Consider the following 23,194-nt stretch of genomic DNA (forward strand, 5'->3'; position numbering starts at 1 on the left):
TTTTTTTTTTGATCATTTCTTGTAGAATTCTGTTAGTAATATACAGAAAAAAAACTAATGAGTTTTGTGAATTATTTTATATCTTGCTCCTTTAAGATAGTTAAGATTCTCTAAGTAAATCACTAGTTTACTTACATGCAAAAAAAAAAAAAAAGAAAGAAAGAAAAAAAAAGAAGAAAAATATGTCTCTTTGGCTTTGCTTATTTTCTGAATTTCTTTTTACTGTAATTGTTATAGTTAGAATTTTTTAAATTATTCAAATAATAGTGATGACAATGGACATACTTGCTTTACCTCTGAATTTATTGAAGATAGTTCTTTTTTTTTTTTTTTAGCAATTACAAATAATGCTACAATGTGGTTTTCAATAGACACTATTTTTCTTATTTTAAAATGATTAATTTAATTTTGAGAGGATATTGTGTTATAATTGGCAAAAGCGTTTCCTGCATTGATGACATCATATTGAAATCTTAATGCTTTTATCATGCAACTTTGTGTAACAAAAAGTTTTGAGATGTTAATAATAAGGATAATAATGATAGCTAATTGTTTTACAATGCTTCAAGATTGGCAAAGGGCTTTATACATGTAAATTCATTCTGTTTTCACAACAATCCTATGGAATAGACATTATTATTATCCCTATTTTATAGATATGGACACTGGGGAATATATTAAAAGAAGTAATATATTTAGGATCACATAGGTAATAAGGTCTGAGGCAGGATTTAAATTCAGGTCTTCTTGATTTCAAGTCTTACACCCCATTCTCTGTGCTACATAGTTGTCTCATTTTCATTATTTCTTTTAGTGAAATCATCTGTTGTTTCTATGGTAGTAATTGAACTATCTATATTTTAATATGAAATTATTAAGGTTTCATTTAGATTTGAATACTTTACTCATCTTTTAGTAATTACTATTCATATTGCATTATGTTTAATATTATTAGATATTTCTTTCATACTTTCATTTGTAATTTTTAAAGTCATGCATAGGTAGTTATATGATATGTGGATAAAGCACTGAACTTGGAATCAGGAAGACTCATCTTGCTGAGTTCAAATCTGGTCAAATCTAGATAGTTACTAGCTATGTGATCCTTAGTAGTACTACTTCCAATTTAAATCAGAGGCTGGTTAGAGCTCATCCTATGTTATAAACACAACAGAAGACAGACTAAGCCAATTCAGATAAAGAATCATTTAAAAAATGTAAATGTTAGAAGCTTATATAGTTTCCATTTATGAAAGAGACTTACATGTATAGGAGTGATTTGTTAAGATTTGCTTCCAGAGTTGAAGTATGGCAAAGGCATCAGGATAAATGCTGCCAAAGACCCAACTTGGTTATTCATTCCCATCTTTGTGTCCTGGGTTGATGGCCAGAGCATCCCTCCTACACAGACACTTTGCCATTTTGTACCGAATCTCCTTCATCTTAATTCCATAGATAATAGGGTTGAATAATGAGGGCATAAGTAGGTATAGATTAGCAATTAAGATGTGTGCATGAGGAGGTATAATGGGGCCCATGCGGTGAATGATAGATGAGAAAAGTGCAGGTACATAAGTAATGAGAATTACAAAGAAGTGAGCTGAGCAGGTATTAAGTGCCTTTAGAATGGCATCTCGGGAAGATAGGCGCAACACAGCATGTAGAATCAGTATATAAGAGACTCCAATAAGCAGGAGGTCAAAACCTACTACCAGGAGGATTACAAACAATCCATAAATACGGTTAGGCTTGGTATGACTACAAGCCATCTTCACAATAGCCATGTGGTCACAGTAGGTATGAGGAATGACTGCCCTGCAGAAGGTCAGCCTCTGGAGCAGTAATGGCATTGGCAAGATGAGAACCATTCCTTTTGCAAGGGCTGTCAGTGCTAACTGCCCTGCCACAGTGTAGTTCAATATGGTATTGTAACGGAGTGGCTCACAAACTGCCACATAACGGTCAAAGGCCATTGCCACAAGGAGGGCAGAACGTACCACAGATGTACAATGGATGAAGAACATCTGAGCAAGGCATCCTTTAATGCTAATGTCATGGGCACCAAACCAGAAGAGGCAGAGGAGCTTGGGGAGCACAGCCAAGGTAGATACCAAGTCAGATACCATCAGCAGGGCCAGAAGAAAGTACATGGGTGTTTGAAGGGAAGACTCTGTTGCTACCAGAAAAAGAATGCTACCATTGCCCATGAGGATGACAATAAACATGGTTGAGAAGGGTATGGAGAGCCATAAATGCTGGGCCTCTAGACCAGGGATGCCCAACAATGTGAAGGTCATAGCACCAGAATGGTTGGAGATCAGCATGCTAGGATGGATTAGTAAGTATTAGTGGTACTGAAGTCACTTCTGTGTGGAGGCATAGAAGACTGGTGGTTGTTGTTTGTTCCTGAAGTGGGATAAAGAAGAAGGAGGAAATATGAATTCTTTTCAAGGACAACTTGGTCTTTTGGAGGAGGTATGATCTAAAACTCAGGGACCTAGGTGTGATAAGGGAGACATTATTCTCTTGTGGAGCCCTTAACTTGCTGAGGGAGATATGCCATTAATGAGCTTACTTCAGGTATTCCCTGTTGTGTAAAAATATAAATTGCCCATAGATGGAGGAAGTTCCTAGTCTGAGTAGGGTGACAGAGACTTTTCTGCTGAGGAGTCCTTGAACTAAGGGGAGACTCAAATTAAGCCAATGTACTTAGGTAGTCATGGCATATTAGGTAAAGCTGTACATTAATTTGATGGTGTTGACATTTTATATTCCATCGCTTCACTCCTCTCCATGTGACATCAGTTTACCCAAACCTCAGTTTCTATGTATGCAAAATGAATGGATTGGACTTGATGATCAATGAGGTCCCTTCTAGTCTAAATCGAAAGTTCCATGAATATATTACATTATTTTATACAATATATGTATTTACTTTGTTTATTCGCATTGATCTTTATGTTGTTTCTTCCCAATAGAATAGAAGCTCTTTGAGGACAAGGACTTTTTCACTTTCATCTTTGTGTCCTCAGCATTGAATACAATATCTGATATGCTAACACATGCATAATAAATACTTAATGATTTGAATTGAATTGAAATGAGTAAAATAGAATGATTGCATTCTTCCTTTGGGGGCACTATATTTATTAATTCAGAATTAAAAGCACTAAGACTTTTTTACAAATTATTTTTGCCTGCTACTTTGCTATTAACTAATAGAGAGCTTTTTTGTTTTCATGAATTATTTCCTGCCCACATAGGTAGTAGATTCCCCTCCCAATCAAAGAATCTAACCTCCTTGAGAGTTGGGAGTGTTTCATTTTTTAGTATTTGCATCCCCAGGGCCTAGCACAGTATCTTGTGTGGAACCTTAATAAAGGCAAATTGGGTGATTTATTCTGTGGTGCTGTGCTTCAGTATTTTTCAAATTACTGTCCATGTCATCCAAGTTAATCTCACAGAGAGGATCTACTCAAAATTTGGCTTGCATTTTAAAGTCTTTAAAAATTATATGAATAAAAAAATTATATGAATACAATTTTAAGTCTAAGACTGTCCATATTTTATTCCTTGTTCTTGTTCATTTTCTAGTCAGTTAATATGTCCCATCCTATTAACAACCAGGATTTACTTTTCCTGAAATTCTGATTCTTGGAAAAATTTTGATAATTAGTAACTTAAAGCTATATTGCATCACCAAAAGAATCCTTCTTTCATCACTGCCATAGTTTAGCTTCTAGTTATCTCTCCCCTGAACTACTGTAATTATCTTTTAATTATACTCTTTTTCTCTAGTATTTCTCCTATCTAATTTACCATCCACATGACTGCCAAAGTAATTTTCCTAAGGTACATCTAAATATGTTGCTCTCCTGCTCAGAAATACTAGACACCCTGAGTAAACTAGAAGAAAAGGCAAATCCTCAGTCTGGAATTTAAGGCCTTCTGTTATTTTCCCTGCTCTTTCTGTGACAGTCCAACAGGCCAATTGGATATTCACTAAATATGACATTCTAGCTATGATCTCATCTTTGCATAAATAGTTCCCCATGTCTGAAACACATTCTCTCCTCCTCGTCTCAACATCATAAAATCTTTAACTTCAAAGTACAGTGTGTGTGCCACTTCTTACATGAAATCTTTCCTTCTCCCCCACTTGTTAGTATACTATTCCTATTGAAATTTCTTGATATATACAGTAGTTTGTACTTACTTATCTGTGTAAATATTGTATCTCTCAAATAGAATAGAGTTCTTTAAGGATAGAGATTGTTCTGCTTTTGTTTTCATCTTCCTAGTACCTCCTCCTAAATATCCATCAGTATATGGATTCAACACAGAAAGTGTGTTGAATTCAACTGATTTGACTTGTAAAGTTGGATTCTAGAGTGAGAGAGTAGTTTAAGATTTTTGAAAGCACTGTGTATTTTCCAAATTGTGGTCTCTTTCACTTTCTACATGTCATTTGTTTCTGCCTTCAACTAGTTGTTCATCACCAGTGTCTCATCAAAATACCTGTACTGAGATTAAGTGAAAAAAGTTTTTGTACAAACAAAACCAATGCAGACACAATTAGAACAGAAGCAATAAACTGGGAAAACATTTTTACATTCAAAGGTTCTGATAAAGGCATCATTTCTAAAATATATGGAGAATTGATTCTCTAGAGTTAATTCTAGAGAATTAATATGTATTTTAACATATTCAACATGTATTGGACTATCTTCCATCTAGGGGATGAAGTGGGAAGTAGAAAGAAAAAGGGAAAATTCGGAACAGAAGGTTTTGCAAGGATCAGTGTTGAAAAATTACATTGCATATGTTTTGCAAATAAAAAGCTTTAATTTAAAAAAAGAAGATACACGTACTGATTGATTAAATAAACTGTACATATAAATGAATATTTAGTAGAGCATGTGCATTGTAGACGCATTTAATTTTGCTTAGATTGATTACTATGTTGATATCTTTTGAGTATCAGATTACAGAAATTTTAATGCATTTGGGGCCTTGATTAATTCAGTTAATGTCAAAATTCAAAGAGCAGCAGATGGAAACTTTTTTCTGTTAATAGGGAATTGTTCTTCCTTTCCACATCTGTACAGTACATTCTTCAAGATAATGGCAAACATCTTTAATGAGTAAAATATCTTATTTGATATCATTTTCAGAGGATATTAAATAAATTTCCTTGGTGTTTGCATTTATCAGAGTATTATATAATCCTAATATATTTCTAAGAGATATAACTTGTTAGAAAACAGCCTTTAGAGTTGGTTTGTATTTCATCACATCTTTTTCCCTAATCAACAAACAGCAAGAAATTAAAAGATTTTCAGCTTCCAAGGGACCCCAGAGTCCCTCAAGTAGAACATATACTTGGAACTTATCTTCATCCCCCATAGCTTCTTGAATTACATTCTTGAATGTTTATTCAAATTTTGCTTGAAGGCTTCTAATAAGGAGAGACCCACTATCTCCTATGATATCTCATTCAACATGTTTTCCCTGATAGTTCTGATTGCCAGAACATTTATTTCAACATATAATTTAAACTTGTTTTCTTGAAATATCTATCTACTATACCTAGTTCTGCACTCTGAGGATAAATTGAGCAAATCAAATCCTTCTACAAAGAATCTTTATAATACTCAAAGATAGATATTGTGATGCTATTATGCTTTTCTTCTTTGTGTTAAATATTCATAGTTCCTTCAAGTAATCTTCACCTGGCATGAATAATTTATCAAATGTTTTTTGCTAAAATCTAAGTCTACCAATGATAATGTTCTGATCTTTTAGCTTCATAACCTTTTCATAAAGGAAATGCTATTTTTTTCTGACATGACTTGAAGATAAAGCCATTCTGATTCTTGTATTCCATATACCATTCAGTTATTTAGTAACTATGGAGCTGAAATTCCCTAAAAGTTATCAAGAAAACCCTGTCTGTTGCTGGGTAGCACACATGTCACTGCTGTTACTGGAAGAGGCTGAGTTGAAATATTGATTAGCTTAGGACTTCTAAGCTACAATAGGGCTACTCAATCAAGTGTCCTTATTAAGTCCAACACAAATATGATGAACCTCTGGCAACATTAGGATACCAGGCTGGTCCAGACCAAAAATGGAATAGAGTAAAGTTTCTGTGCCAATTAGTATAATGAATAAGGGAGAGAGGAAGGGAGAAGGGAATAAGGAAGAGAAGTGAGAAAGAAAGGAATAAAAGGAAAAAAATGTAAAACTGATTGTTGTTTTTTTTCAAATGTTCAGTAATGATAGCCTCAATATGTCATATGTTATTTTCATTTAAAAAATGTTAACATGAAAAAAATGGAAACGATATATAGTTTTATGATAAGATAGACTGGTATATAGGGTTCTGCATATTATGGCACCACTATCATCCTATATGAGAATTCAATGTAATAGAATGCTGACAAATCTATTATATTTTGCATCTAGGTATTGAACTTCAGTTTAATCTATAAAAGCTCTTGAGATCATTCAACTTTGTATAATCTAATATCAAATTATGTACAGATTCATTTCCCCTCTGATATGTTGCTCTTTTGTGAAGTTATAATATTTGTAATTTTCTGCCATCTTACTCATTAGTGTTTTACAAAACAGATTCAAAAGGATTTTGACTTCATTTAGATGTTCCTTTCAATGATTCATATCACAATGCATGCATGCTTTAAATATGATAAGCATGTCACATATGACTTCATCTTAATCAATGATATAAATGATGAGTACATTTATTTTCAAAAGTCAGATCCATGGGGGAGACATAAACTTGGATAAAAAACAACTAAATTCAACAAGGACAAGGTTGGAGAGATTTAACTAGTATTTGGTCTCCAGAATATATAGGAGTATTAACAGATCACAACTTCAATTGTGTGTTGATCCATTGTGATCAATGGATCACTAGTGATTCAGGAATCACTAATATGATATAACTGGCAGAAAATACAGTCAATCTTAAACTGGTTTAATAGAAGCATAGTGTTAAGAAGCAGCTTCTTTGATCTAATCAGATTACATCTGAATAGTTATGTTCATTTTTGGATACAAAATTTTAGGAGAGACAATGATAATTTTGATACCATCCAGAAGAGGGCAGTCAGGATGGTACAAACTCTTATCTACAGGATGATCAGTTGAAGGAACTGGGAAAGTTTAACCTGAAAAAGAAAAGATTTGATAGAGACTTCATACCTCCTTTAAAGTTTTTAAAGAGGCTAATGTGAAAAGGGAATAGACTTGTTCTTCTTGGTACCAGAAGACATAATTGATACCAGTAAGTAAAGAAATACAGATTTAAGGTCTATATCAGGAAAAAACTTGCTTAATAATCATAGTTCTCCAAAAGATAATGAGTTTCAGTGGGAAATTGTGGGTTCCTTTTCACTGTCAGCCTTTAAGTTAGACTAAATAACCATTTGATTGAAATAGTTTGGAAGAATTTTAAGTCACATATAGATGCTAGAGTCCATAATCCTGGAGGTTTCTTCTGACTCTGAAATCTTGTAATTCTTTGTAATTCCTGACTACCAGGCAATAATCAATGAAAAAAATCATGGGGTAGGAAAAAGATAATCTTTAAAAATTGGAATAAATTAAAGTGATAAAGTCCTAAGTTGCTATTAATTTTGGAAAAAAAAATCTATAACATATCATTAAAGAGATGATTAATAGTCAGGGAAAAAAAGTATAATAATGATGGCTAACTTTTTTTTGTTTTTTTTTTTTTTTATCAAGAATAAGTATTGTCATTCTTACCTCTTACCTCAGTATCTTTTTTTTTTAATGGGATAACTAGAATGTTTAATAACAATAAAAATGACAATGATGATGATGATGATGGTTAGCACTTATAGAATATTTTAAGTTGACAAGCATTTTGCATATATTATTTTCTTTCATCCACAAAATTATTTATGAAGTATATATTTTTATTATTTTCATTTTATGGTAGAGGAAAGGTTAAAATGATTTATCAAACATCCCAGACTAAGCATCGACACTGGAATTCTAAGCTTCCCTGGCTCCAAATCCAATGTTCCTTCTACTATCCATCATTGCTATTCCAAGTCAAATGTAAGTTAAAGTAATTGATTTTTGAGATTTCTTTAAAATCTTCCTCTAAGATTCCACTCTTCAGGGTTTAGATACTTAAAAGATCAGATTCCCTTGCTCTAGTCCCTGGAATTAAACTAAACCAAAAAGCCAGATATAGTTGAAAAAGAAGATGGTCAGAAAGTAACTGATATGTGAAGGGAGAATTATGCTTGACATTGGGCAGGAATAGAACAGACATAGGGTGGCTGAAGCTCAATAGAGTCTTAGCTTCCTTACATACATAATTCCTTTGTGACATTCCTGGTTTTCTTTTCTCTGGGCTTCTTTTCTCACTATCTGCCCTCTCTTAATCCAACTTTTCTTCCATTCCATATTAATTTGGATCATGTTCAATTATGACCCACACTGCTCTTTTCAAACCCCCCTAATATTTTCCATTTCTTTATATTCTGTATTTTTACTCAAATGCTCACAAACCTTTAATGTGTAACCCCTCCCTGGTTTCAATTCATGAAATTGTTTCTGAAACATTCTGCAGTTTCTCCATTGGATTCCTTCATCTTCACTGGAGATTTAATAGAAGGAAACTTTGCTCAGTCTTTCCAACTGCCTCCCTACTTAGAAAGATATAATGTCTCTCTTATAGCCTAGAGGAAAAATTTCAGAACTATTTGGCCAATTATATATAATGACTGTTTTCTGACTCCTATATTTTCTACCTACTATGTCTTTCATTATTTTCCTGCATCAACCCCTTCTTTTCAAGTCTAATTTCTGAGTTCACCTAGAGAATATCTTTGTACTTCCACATCTTCCATGCTCTTCTTCTTTTGTGTTTCCATTCTTTTCAAATTCAGTTAAAATTCACTTTCCTCTGAAGATCCAGAACTTGGTTCATGTTAAGAGGGAGGAGATAGACCACATGACCTCAAAAGTGCCTTTCAAATCTATGATTCTATTACTACATTCTTCTAAGCTGATTGCCACCATTTTTACTATTCTCCACGCTTTTTTCTCTATTGATATTTCAATGGCTATTATTGCCTCTGCACTGAAAATCTCAACAATGGATTTTATTGATTTGATGTGATTGAGAAAATATTCTTTGGGAAAAAAATCAGGGCTATTTGGAACCAAAAGATATCTATGAATATCTTGTCAGATAACTTTCTAGATGTCCTTATAAGATATCAGGCACCCTCAATTATCTCCCATAGCCCCAGTATTATCATTCCAAAGTCTGAATGCCCACCACTCCTACTTTACTTACCCCTTGGAATTGTTTCTTTCCTGATGGGGAGGTCTGTGCTTCCCTAGATGAAACTCTTTTGTCCTTACTTTAAATCCCACTTTAGATAACTCCACACTCTTATTTCTTGATCTGAAACTTTATAAGTGTTAGTCTCAGATTTTATAGGGTCCCAAGTATCATTTTCAGAGAAGCCAGGCAGAAAGTTAGGTAGAACCAGGAGGAAGGAGACAGAAATGTAAGCAGATAGTGGGTGGAGTAGCTGGTGATAGTTCTCAAAGGACTTTCTCCTTCAGGCCCAGTGCAAATTCAGGAACTGTCCCTAGAGACAAGACAAGACAAGACTGATTCTGGCTATTCCCAATACTATTCCCAATACTCTAGTATCAATGATTTCTAGTTCTATGGGAATTCTTGACAGAGAACCCTGGTAGAAATGGTTTAGGAAATTTTGTATCATCGAAGGATGATGTCAGTGGTTCCATAAATTACATGCTACATAAAAGGAGAGTTTGGGCAAACAAGAGTAGGTACCAAAGAGTAAGATCTAAGGCTTGAAATGACTGTAGGAAGCATGTTGTGATGAACTTTGAATATCAAAAGAAGTTCTATTTGATCTTAGAAGTAATAAGAATCTGTTGGGTGGTGGCTGGGAGGCACAGTGGATAGAGCACTAGGTCTAGTCAATAAGATTTAAATTTAAATTTGACCTCAGATACTTACCAGCTGTGTGATCCTGGTCAAGCCACTTGATCTCTATTTGCTTCAAGTTCCTCATATGTAAAATAGAAATAAAAATTGGTGGTTGTGAGAAGCAGCTGAGATAATAATAAGGAAGTGATTATCATAGAAGCTGGCACATAGTATGTGTTATATAAATGTTAGGAACTTTTTTACTAAAGTTTATTGAGTAGAGCAATGATATAGATATGTCACCTGTACGGAGCATGATGTGGAAAAGGGAAAGTCTGTGAAAAAAAATAATTGGTTATGTCATCAAACGTGAAAAAATATATTTCTGAGAAGCCATTCCCCTGCACTATGGAGTCTCCCAGGACTTTCCAAACATTGGAGTTCCCTTTTACATGCTGCTACATTCACATAATAAGGTTCCCCTGATACTGAAAATTCAGGAACCCAGTCGTGGCTACTTCCTCTTCTTCTCCCAAACCTCCTTCCACAACACACACATTTTTCTTCTTCCACCTCAGGCCAAGCCAGTTATTCCAAGAGATTCACTTGAATGATGGCCTCCATTTTATTACCAAAGTAATGATTTTCACATTAGTCCTGTGTAGACGATAATAGTTTTATAAATATAGGTCATTTTTACTCTTCTTTTTCTCTAGTTATATATCCCAAAGAGATTAAAGAAAAGGATAGAAGACCTATATTTACAAATATATTTACAGCAGCTCTTTTATTTATGGTGACAAGGACTTGGAAATTGTGGAGGTATGTATTAATGGGGGAATGACTGATAGAGTTATGGCATATAATTGAATAAAATATTAATGCTATAAGAATATATATCATTCTATAAGAAATGAGGATCTGGATGATTAAAGAAAACCAAAGGAATTCATGTATAAAGTGATGCATACTAAAATAAACAGAACCAAGAGAGCATTGTACACAATATCAGCTCTATTTTGTGATGATCTGCTGTGAATGACTAAGTTCTTCTCATCAATACATGACCCAAGACAATTACAAAAGACTTATAATGAAAATTGTCCTAGAGAAAAACCTGATGTAGTCTGGCTGCAAATTAAACCATATTGTTTCCACTTTATTTTTCTTGCTTTTTTTGCAACATAGCTAATATGGAAATATAATTTGCATGATTTTTTGTAAAATTAAGATCATATTTCTTGCCTTCTCAATAGTTGTGAGAAGGATAAGAAGGAAGAATAGAATTCTGTTAAGAGTTCAAATGTTGGAGTTTGTTCTTCTCAGAGCGCAGCCAGTTTAGAGGCTTGGAGCCCTTCGGATGTCTCCAAATCCAAAGGTTCTGTCCTTCAGCCTCTGCCTCTGCTTTCTTCTGCCTCCAACCAAGACAGAGATGGAAGGTCTCTCTTATCTCCCTCTGGGGAGCCCAGCCACCAACTTGCCGCGGAGAGAGGGCTTCTGGCGTAGCTCCCCTGGAATCCGTCAAAAGTGTTCTCTGCACCAGAGTCGTTCCTCTCGAGTCCAGCGCGATCAGCCAGCCAAGAGGAAAAAGTGTATTCTGGAATGGCTGTCTCACCTTATATGTGAACCTTCTGAAAGAATGGGATTATGGGTTTTCTCCCATAGTGCTCTCTGGCCCAAAGAGCTTTAAGGTGTGGACTCCCTTGAGTAAAGGTGGGAACACAAGCCTTGTCTTGATTAGTTCTACTTAGTACCTTGTTTCAGGTTCTGGCCAAAACAACTTCTTGTAAGATTAGATCAACTCTAATTACTTAGCAGTTAGTAAGGATTCCAACAGAATTCAGAACACATTTTTTAATGAATGTTAAAAATAAATAATAAATTTGGTTTTTAAAAAAGTTCTATGTCAAGCTACGTGATAGGTGAGTAGTTAGATGCAAATTCAATTTACAAGCTCTATCTAGATCATTAGAGCTGACCAAACTGAGAATCCAATCATTTATTCTAGGACTCTTTCCCATATCCTTTGTCTTCTCATTGTTTCCCTTCTTTCTCCACCACTCCAATCCCCTTTCACCTTTTGCTCCATAAGAATCAAATTAATACTTTCATCCTTCTCTGTCATTACCATATCATGTTGCTTCCAATGTAATTACCATCTACATCTCTCTCTTCTCTCTCCCCTCTTCCCTGTTCCTTTCAGGAAAAATTTGAACTGCATATCTTGGATTCCAGGCTGCTAGTTCAGCTTTTTCCTTTACCTTGCTTTGAGCTAAAGTTCCTGCCACATTTCTGATCATTTCCATACCATATTGATTTGCTTTGACTCCTTTGCCCATCCCCTTTCTATGTTGTCTTTCTATATTAGAATGTAAGATTGAAGGCAGGTACTTTTGGCTTTTTGCTTGTATTTGAATTTTCAGCAATCAACAAAGTGCATAGTACATAGTAATATTAACTTAATACTTTATCTAATATCAGTTTTTCTATATACCTATCATTTCCTGGGGCATCTAGGTGGAAAACAAAACAAAACAACAACAAAACAGTAGATAAAGCATTCAGCTTGGCATCAGGAAAAACTGATTTCAAATCTGGCCTCAGTAAGTCACTTAGCCCCTATTTACCTCAGTTCCTCAGCAATAAAATGGGGACACATTGGAGAAAGAAATGGCAAACAATGCCAGTTTCTCTTGTGTTTAAATTTTTCTTATTTTTTTAAATTGAAATTTAAATTGAAAGTAAAAAAAAGAATAAAAAAGAAAAAAGTGGTAAAAGAAAAATATTGTTATGTACATAGCAAACAAAAAAGAGGATTCAAAATATGTATCAATAAATTTCCAATAAATATTCCAAATAAATTTTCCATTCCAAAACTGTCCATCTTTATTTGTTATTTGCTTTCTAATATGTTTTCTTTTGCTTTCTGTTATGCACTTTTTATTTATTTTTTTCTGCCTTTCTCCTTCCCCCCACTTCCCTCAAGCAGGTTAGATTTGCACATAGATATATTTATATCTACATATAACCCTGCTCAAAGTCTGATAAGAAATGAGGAGCCTGGGAAATGGGGCATTAGGAATAATAGCCAGGAGCCAGTTATCTATGTCATTGTTTGGCCTAATGGATGACCCAAGGCAACATGCATGGGCAAAGGGTTGATTTCCTTTTACCTTTCCATACTAGCAGGGGACAGTAGTTTGCCTAATCTACCATAATAAGTCTTTGGCCTAGAACGAATTTCATTGCTTGTGAGTGGAAGTTGGGGTTTGAGGTGAGGATTCTACCCATTTGACCACCTGTAAATTCCCAGGTATAGAATCACTGACAAAGGTCAGTTTCTTACCTCTAAATTTCTGTGGCATGTCCTTCATCCCAGTGACTCTGAGATGAAAGACTTGGGCCTTTTGGAAAGAAGTGGCTCACTGCTATATAAAATAACTCAGTTACTCTCTCTGCCCCATATAAAACCCATATCTACCTACCAAAAAACAGAAGATATAACAATTCCAGCCCCAGCCACAATAGCTAGATTGAAAATGGAAAGTTGATTTTGCAACATCCTTTTACTCTCCTGTGGGAAGAAAGAAAGACTGCTTCCATCTATCAAGAAATTATTCATTTTTGTATATATCATAATTCTTCTCGGTATTCTGTAACTTTCAACTCCTTAGAGTGCAGCACAACTTTAAAGGGTGAATGCAGACCTATCTTATGAAATGGAATAGAAAATGTTAGCTAAATCTGGACTAAGATCAGAAGATCAAAGTCGAAAGAACATTCGTATTGGAGAAGTTTAGGCAATGCTTGTATTGGGCTGTCCTTGTGGCAACCGTATAAAAGCCTCAGGGGTCTAAGTCCCCAAAGCAAATGGATCCCCCAGCTCCCTGCTCATTGAATCCAGCTCTGTGTTCCTGCCTTCAGAGAGTTTCCCAATTCCCATCTCAAGCATCTCCAAATCAAGTTTGCATATTGTTTTATCTGTCTTTGGGATGGCTTCTTTAGTGTTTTAATATAATGTCCAGACTAGCTTCCTGGAGAGCCTCAGGATCTCAGAGTCAGGATAAATGAAAGTTCTTGGTCTTTAGAGGAAGAAGTGAAAGAGGTAGGTAAGCTGCCATGCGATTTACCAAAGATGCATCCTGGATTCTGGAGTCCGGATTCTACAGCCTCTCTCCTCCTCTTCCTGCAGCCAAGTGAGACTGACTTCTCTCCCTCACCCTCCAGTCTTTACCACAGTATTACCCATTCAGCAGGTGCCAATCATGAAGAGAGCCTTCACATTGCCATATTATCTAAGTATATGCTTATAGAGCCATTATCTCACATCTAATAGATAATTATGCTGGGCTGTCTGATTCAAGCACATTTTTTCAGAGTTTTAGCCCCCTACAATTTTAAATGTTTTAAAGTAGAGGTTCATTTAAAATCCTCTTTTTCATCCTGGTTCACTCTTTTTAGGCATTTTAACTCTTTTTTAAATAGGAATTTTTACATCCTTCAATATACTCACATAGCATTTTCTACCTGTAAGGATAGAGGTTTATCATTAAAAGTCATTACTTCATTCTAATCAAATTTCAAATCCCCTGCTTAATTTTCTTATAGCCAAAACTGGTCTTCTTAGCTTTATTCCCATCAACATCCATAGACACAAACCAAGACATCTGGCATTTAGGAAAAAAAAAAAAGAATGAGAGAAATGGAAAAGATAGAGACTCCAACTTGCAATTCCATTTGGATTTTTCTAAGTTTATAGCTATTGTCAGCATGACTTTTATATATAACCTTGTATCTCTTCAGAAAACTGGATAGTCTTATTCAATATTCCTTTGAAGAAGGGAGCAAAGAGCCATATAAAACTTCTTGATGAATTGGAGAGACTGATTTTATAAATAACAAATCTGATTTCTATTTAAATGTTAAAGGTGTTGACTTATCAGTAAAGTAGAGAACAGAGACTAAATGATCTGACTTTTGGATTTCTAATACAGGAAGTATATTAGTCTCTTTTCCCCTTTTAGAATGCAAGAGATTCATTATCTTTTAATCCCTTCAGAATGTTTAAATGTATTAATTTTCTTGGTCTCGCTCTTGCTCTCCCTCTGCCTTCCTCTCTCGTCCTCTCTCTTTCTCTGTCTTTGTTTGTTTCTTCCTCTCTCTCTTTTCCTTTCCTTTCCTTTCGTTCTCCCTGAGCATCCCTTCTTCCTTCTTCTATTTATCTCTTTCTGTGTCTGTCTCTCTTAATCTCTGTCTCTATATCTCTATGTTTTTGTCTATCTCTGTTTGTCAGTCTCTCTCTATGACTCTCCCTCTCTCTCTGGAGGCAATCAGGGTTAAGTGACCTTTCCAGGGTCACAAAGCTAGTAAATGTTTAAGGTCATATTTAAACTCAAGGTCTTCTGACTCCACCACTGATACTTTATATATTGCATCACCTAGCAGTCCCTATTTTTCTTGTGTCTCTTGACTTGTGTCTGTATTTAAAGTTCCTACTCAGCCCCAGTCTATTCATGAATATCATTTGAAAGTGATATATTTCATTAAAAGCCAATTTTTACCATAGGTAGAATTATACTCTTTGCAGAATAAAACTTTGTCTTTGCCTTTTGAAATATGAAAATATAAGATCTCTCACTTTTAAGTAGTTGCTGCCTAATATTGTATGTTTCTAACTATAGAAACTATATTTCCTTGGAGCTTGAACATTTTCTTTCTGAATATTTGCAGTATTTTTTTTTATTTGATGTGTGTAAGTTTTGTATTATGACTGTGACATTCCTGGGAGTTTATATTTTTGGTTTCTTTCCAGGAAATGACCAAAGGATTCTGTAATGGGCTGAGGCTTGAGTTGATGCACTGAGGTCCCAAGTACATGAGGCTAAATAGTAATTGGACCATACTCTATTAATATATAAGCTTGGAGAAAGAACGGCCCCTGCCCACTCTTTGTGCAAGTCCTGATGTGTTGTATAGGAAATGACGATTTTGGAGGGTGGAGGCAGGGGAGTGGAAAAGGAAGGGGAGGAGATGATTTTGCTTGCTTTTGCCATTGCGATGACCTTTCAGCTCAGATCCCCTCTCTGTTGGCTGGCTTCCTATTGCAGCTGCCCATATTGCTATCGCAATCTTTCTTGCCCATATTGCTACCGTAATCCTTGTTCACCTCTTCACTTCAATAGAGATTGAGGATTTTTCCCTTAGCCTCATTTCCTGACTCTGGCTGATTTTAAATACGCTGTCATTACAGGATTCTTTTTAATTTTTCTTTTGTCTGCATCTCCTAATATATAAGCAGTTTTCTTTTATGATTTCCTAAAATATGGTATTCAGGTTTTGCATGGGATTTCAGGAAGTGTGATCATTTAAAAAATTTTTTCTTCTCAACTCATATGCCAAATGTTTCAGATATTTTGATCAGATACTTCATATGTTTCCAAAATTTTCTAAGTTTTGCCTTTCTTTTAATGTTACTTATCATCTCATGGAGATATTAAATTTTGTTTAGACTAATACTTTGGTAAGTTTTTTACCTTCTGTTCTAAGCTATTTATTCCCATTTTATTTTCCCAAGATCTCACTAAATGTATAATTTCATTTTTTATCTCTTGTCTCATTGCTTCCAGAACTTTTTATAACTGGTAGCCAGTACATTTTGTTTTTCTTTGAGATTCTACTTATGGTTATTGTGGAATTATATTCTTCTGTGTTTACCTTTTGATCATCTCTCAATTTAATATTCATTGTGTTATAGTTTTTTTTTTTTCTATTTACATTTTTTAGTCTCAGTTCTTATTTTGGGATCCAGTGTTTAATGCAGTGCCTTCCAATCCTTTTGAATGCTTTGAATAGGCCAATTTAGTTCTGCCTTTTTTATTTTCTGGATATCATCATTACATATAGTATAGATAAGAGACTGATATTAGTATCTACTCTATATTACAGAAACAGCAGAATTCAGATTCAATCAATCTGGACAATGAAGAAATTACATTTATATGGTAAGAGCTTATGTTTTCCATTTGTTGGAGTGATGTTTATGGGCCACATATGGGGTTACTAAAATTTCTATTTGCAATCCAAATGTAGCATGACAAAAACATCAGGTTAAGTGACAAAGACTCATCTTCGCTATTTACTCCCACCTTTGTGTCCTGGGTTGGTGACCAGAGAACTTTCCTACACAGATACTTTGCCATTTTACCCCAGATTTCCTTCATTTTAATTCCATAGATAACAGGGTTGAACAGTGAAGGTGTAAGTAAGTAGAGATTAGCAAGCAAGATGTGTGCATGAGGAGGGATGATAGGGCCCAATCTGTGAGTGAGGAAGGAGAAAAGTGCAGGTACATAGCTGATGAGGATAACAAAGAAGTGGGCTGAACAGGTATTAAGTGTCTAGAGTGGCCTTTCAGGATGAGAGGCGCAACACAGCATACAAGATGATTACATAGGAGATTCCAATAAGCAGGAGGTCCAGGCCTAACACCATGAGAAATATAAACACTCCATAGATACGACTGGGCTTGGTATGACTACAAGCCATCTTCACCACAGCCATGTGATCACAATAAGTATGAGGAATGACTGTCCTGCAGAAGGTCAGCCTCTGGAGCAGTAATGTCACAGGCAAGATGAGGAATATTCCTTTGGCAAAGGCTGCCAGTGCCAGCTGCCCTGCCACAGTGTAGTTGAGTATGGTACTATAACGAAGTGGGTCACAAACTGCCACATAACGGTCAAAGGCCATTGCCACAAGGAGGGCCGCACGTATTACAGATGAAAAATGGATGAAGAACATCTGAATAAGGCATCCTTTGATGTCAATGTCATGGGCATCAAGCCAAAAGAGGAGCCTGGGGAGCACAGCCAAAGTAGATACCAAGTCAGACACCATCAGCAGGGCCAGAAGAAAGTACATGGGTGTTTGAAGGGAAGACTCTGTTGCTATCAGAAAAAGAATGCTACCATTGCCCATGAGGATGACAACAAACATGGTTGAGAAGGGTATGGAGAGCCATAAATGTTGGGCCTCTAGACCAGGGATGTCCAACAATGTGAAGGTCATAGCACCAGAATGGTTGGAGATCAGCATGCTAGGATGAATAGTAAATATTAGTGATATTATAATCATATCTGTGTAGAGACACAGAAGGCTAGTGGTTTTTGTTGTCCTGAAGTGGGATAGAGAAGAAGAAAGAAATATGAACCTTGTTTTCAAGGACACCCTATTCTTTTGGAGGAGATATGACCTCTAACTTAGGGAGAGCCAGATGGGTTAGGGGAAAAGTTACTCCCATGTGGAGCCCTTAACTCTCTGAGGGAGATATGCCATTAATGAACTTGCTCCAAGGATTCCCTTTTATATAAGGAGATAAATGACCCCTAGATTCAAGAAGGGTGACAAGAGATATTTCTGCTGAGGAGCCCTTGGACTAAAGGGAGACTCATACTATGCCCAGTGAAAGTAGATTGTCATGGCGTATTCTGTAGCTGTAGATAGCTACTTCTTAGTGTAAGAATACAATGAACCTGGTTTGGTAAGGGTGACATTTTATATTAGATCACTTTACTCCTGTACCCTTAAAATAACCTACCCAGGCCTCAGTTTCTATGTATGTAAAATTAATAGATTGGACTTAATAACTGATAAGATTCCTTCTAGTCTAAAACTCTGATTCTATGAACATATGAGATTATTTTATATAACATTTTTATTTACTTTGGAATTAACTTTACATTGTTTCTTTCCACAAAAATGGAAGCAGGGACAATTTCATTTTCATCACTGCATCCTCAACATCTAATACAATAAATACAATAAGTACAATAATATTTACTATTTATAATTGTAATTTACAATTTTATAATAAATTTACAATAAATAAAATAATACAACACCCATTACAATAATGTAATGAATTTTATCACTTAGAATTGAATTTAAATGAGGAATATTCACATATTTCCCTTAGGGGCACTATATTTATTAATTGAGATTTAAAAGCACTGAACCTTTTTTACAAATTATTTTTGCCTGCCATATTGCGTTAAGTAATATAGAGCTTTTTGGTTTTTATGAGTTATTTTCTACCCACCTACAGAGGGCAGGTTTATGCCCAAAGAATATAAACTCCTTGATTGTTGGAATTGTTTACTTTTTTGGTGTTTGCATCCTCAGTACCTGGCACAATATTTTGCATGGGTTCTTAAGAAATGCTGATTGGTTGATTGATATGTACTTTAATGTATATCAAATTATTCTCCAAGTCATCCATATTAGTTCCACAGAGAGGATTTTCTCAGCACTCAGCTTGAATTTTTAAAGATTTTTAAAATTTCATGAATACAATTCTAACTCTGACTTTTTCAAATTCCTTTCCTAGTGAAATATATCTTTGATGATACATTCACAGTACTTTAACATTTTATCTTACCTACAGTTATATGCCCCAACCCACTAACAACCAGCATGAATTTTTAAAATAAAATTATAAATCTTGGTAGTTGGTGAATTGTAGCTATATTACATCACCAGAAGAATGAATGCTCCTTTCACAACATTTTTCTTAGATGTCCCTTTCTCTTTATCAAGATAGTCACCACTGTCATCCAATGATTCCTGCAGATTTAGAAGTTCTGAATCAGTCTTATCATGTCTCAGGGAATCCAATGGTTCCTTCAGATTTTAAAGTCCTGAATCAGTCTCATCAACAATTTTTTATGTTCATGAATCAATTGTCATACACATAGGGTTAACTGTCAGGCTCTTTCAGTGACATCCATTATCAGAGATGGAACCACCAGATGTTTCTTGGGTCTTTTTCATTTCAAGGGTCTTCTCTGAATCTCTCCAATGGACAAGGCTAATATGGCTTGTTGGCACCTCTGATTCCTTCTCCATCTGTAGAGATACAAGCAAACCATCTTCCCCAAGCAATTAACCTACCTAGTCCCTTCCACTCACCACTTTCTGGATCTGTCCACATCACCTGATGATTATCTAAAGATAGTGGAGCTGCTTGCACTGGACACTGCCCTTCTGGTGGGTTATAAAACCTGTTTATCAGAGCCAGTGCATCTTTATCAAAAATCAAAAAATTAATAGTATAAACAGCTAAATTTAAAAGTTCTCTAGGGTTACCTGTGGCTCCCCCTTTCTTTTGTTTTTGAGGAGTGTCTTGATGTCTCTTTTTCTTTTTTCTGGTCCTTGAGAATCAAAAGGTATGCCAGTGGTTTGTAAAACCTGATATTGTGCAAAAAAGGATGCAAAATGTTTAGAAGTACATGCAGGTTCATTATATGTTTTTATTGCTTGTGGCACACCCATAATTGCAAAAGCTTGTATAAGGAATTTAGTGATTACTCAGGCTGTCTCTTTTGCTTCTGGTATTGCAAAAGTGAATTCTGAAAAGATGTCTACTACAACATGGTTAAAAGACAGATGACTAAAAGATTTATAATGGGTCACATCCATTTGCCAAATTTCATTGGGTCTCAAACCAGGAGGGTTTTTCCCTGGAGGGAGCATAGGAGCATGGAAAGGAAGGCAACCTGTACAGGCTTTTACTATGCTCCTAACTTCTTCTTTTGTTATCCCAAATTGCAGACATAAAGCTCGAGCAGACTCATGATATTTAAAATGAGATTCTTGGGCTGCCTGAAATAAAGAAGTATTGGCTAACATAGTTAGAAGGTTATCTGCCTTTGAATTTCCATAAAAAAATAGGACCTGGAAGTCCACTATGAGAGTGAACATGCAAAATATAAATCTTACCTGGATGCTTTCTTACTTGCTCTTGAAGTTCCTTAAAGAGCAATGTATGTTAGAAGCTACAAATTTTATTTAGGCTGTGGCAATTCTTTGTACCCCATCTACTGAATAGGCCGAATCAGATATTATATTTATGTCTCCTGGATAATAAGTAAAAGCTAGCATGATTTCATACAATTCATTCTGTTGAGTAGATTGAAAAGGAGTTCTGACTACTCTTTTTATAGTTAAGTCATGAGACAGCACAAATGTTATGTTTGGATGAATTTGTAAAAATAGTTAGTCCTTTAAGAGGAATCTTAGATTCCTTTTCTTCAAAAACCCATTGCCAATTATGTAATAGCTAGATTATCTTTAATGGAGACCCATGTGTAAAATTTGGAGCCATGGCCAATAATATTTGTCCCTCTGGGATGGTTTCACAGCATACACTAATTTGTGCATTGGTAGAAAAGGTGTATGTCTTGTCAGATCTTATCTCAAATAATTGTATTACTCGCTTAATGGCCTTTAATAAAATTCTAACCACAAGCACTGGATAAGGCTTTGTTCTGATTGTGCTGGGAGATTCACCCACTCTATCACACTGTCTCCTTGATAAAGGACTGCTATGGGTGCCTGTTTTGTAGCAAAAATTGATATTTCCAAGGGTTTTTGATTAACTCTTTCAACCACATTGGATAAAGCCAGTTCAATTTCTCTCAAAGCCTCTTGAGTTTTTTTTGTAAGCTGGTATGGTTTTAAAGCATTGTTTCCCCTTAAAATATCATATAATGGTTGTACTTGATAGGTAGTTAAGCCTAATACTGGACGCATTCATTGGATATCTCCTATCAATTTCTGAAAGTCATTTAAGGTGTTCAACTTCTTTGTTCTTGAAGAAAGCTTTTATACTTTAAAAGCACCTTAGGATATACTTCATATCCTAAATATTGAAAAGGAATATGCATTTGAATTTTTTTCTGGAGCTATATGCAATTTGTAGTTCCTTAGTGTTTCTATGGTCTTTTATAGACATGCTTCTAAAATTTGCTCCTCATGTGTATACCCCAAGATTCATCCATGTAATGTAACAACATAATTTTTGGAAATGCTTTTCTTACTGGAGTAAGAGCAGCAGCCAGATACATTTGACACATAGTAGGGTTACTTTTCATTTCCTGTGGCAAAACTGTCCATTCCTATCTTTTATAAGGTTAGCTAAATTAACACTGGGTACTAAAAAGGAAAATCTTTTCATATCCTCCTTATCCAGAAGGATAGAATAGAAACAATCCTTAATGTTTATAACCCAAAGAGGCCATTTTCTAAGCAATTGAGTAGAAGATAGAAGTCCAGGCTGAAGAGTTCCCATAGTTTTCATCTGTTCATTTACTTTTCTTAAATCAGTCAACATCCTCCATTTTCCAGATTTCTTTCTTTCTTTCTTTCTTTCTTTCTTTCTTTCTTTCTTTCTTTCTTTCTTTCTTTCTTTCTTTCTTTCTTTCTTTCTTTCTTTCAACAACAAATATAGGGGAATTCCAAGGACTTAGAGAAGGTTGTAAATGTCCTTGGTCAAGTTGCTCCTGTACTATATCTAATAAGGCCTTAATTTTTTCACTTTGTAAGGGCCACTATTCTATCCACACCAGTGATCAGTTTTCCACTGAATGGGAACAGGTAAGAATGTTGGCAAACCTTCAACATCAGCCCTGCCTAAAAAACAGAAGTTCTCAGTTGTAATCCTAATTGTTGTAAGATGTCTCTTCCCCATAGATTGATGGGGATTTTTTCAACTACAAAAGGAATAAAACTCCTATTTCACCTTCACATATCCATCTCAAAAAGATAGCACTAATTTCAGTTGCTATTGATCCTCCTATGCTAGACTTATAGGTGTCTACCTTAATCTTTAGCCAATGACTGGGCCAATTAGAACCTCTAATGACTGTATGATCTGCACCTGTGTCTACCAACTCTTTCAATGGTATGCCATTTACATAGATAGTGAGCATAGGACATCAACTGTAATAGTCACAGTCCAGAATATTCTTGGATTCTGTTGCTGGGAGTCAAAATTTGGATAAATATCATCAAATTGCCTATTAGGAGTATGTATCAATAAACCTGATGCTACTACTTCTCCTGCGTGAAAAGTCACACATTGTCTACCAGTATTAGTGACTGGGATATTAGGTACACTGAACTATTGTAATAATCTTCTAATTAGATTCTTTTGCTCTAGTATCTCTCCTATTTACCCTACCATTCATGTGACTGCCAAAGCAATCTTATAAGATAGATCTGAGTATGTCACTCCCCTACTCCAAATTCTCAAGGTTCCCTAAGGATTTTAAAGAAAATACAAATCAACAACCTGGCATTATCCTTTCTGTTTTTTTTTTTTTTTCTGTGACAGTCCAACAGACCAAGTGGATATTCATTGTATATGACATTCCATCTATG

The 23,194-nt window shown here is 35.2% G+C and overlaps 2 protein-coding genes across 2 annotated transcripts; both read right to left on the bottom strand.

Moving 5' to 3' along the window:
- Positions 1–1,352: 1,352 nt before the first annotated feature.
- Positions 1,353–2,324, bottom strand: LOC127557490 (olfactory receptor 52P1-like). Its single transcript, XM_051990802.1, has one exon. The coding sequence runs from the start codon at positions 2,322–2,324 to the stop codon at positions 1,353–1,355; it is 972 nt and encodes a 323-aa protein (XP_051846762.1).
- A 14,689-nt stretch (positions 2,325–17,013) lies between these two features.
- Positions 17,014–18,070, bottom strand: LOC127557491 (olfactory receptor 52P1-like). The gene is given in 2 exon segments (XM_051990803.1): positions 17,014–17,374; positions 17,376–18,070. Coding segments are annotated over 2 exon segments (1,056 nt in total).
- Positions 18,071–23,194: the final 5,124 nt, after the last annotated feature.

This window comes from Antechinus flavipes, chromosome 3 (assembly GCF_016432865.1).
Source record: "Antechinus flavipes isolate AdamAnt ecotype Samford, QLD, Australia chromosome 3, AdamAnt_v2, whole genome shotgun sequence".
Taxonomy (NCBI): domain Eukaryota; kingdom Metazoa; phylum Chordata; class Mammalia; order Dasyuromorphia; family Dasyuridae; genus Antechinus; species Antechinus flavipes.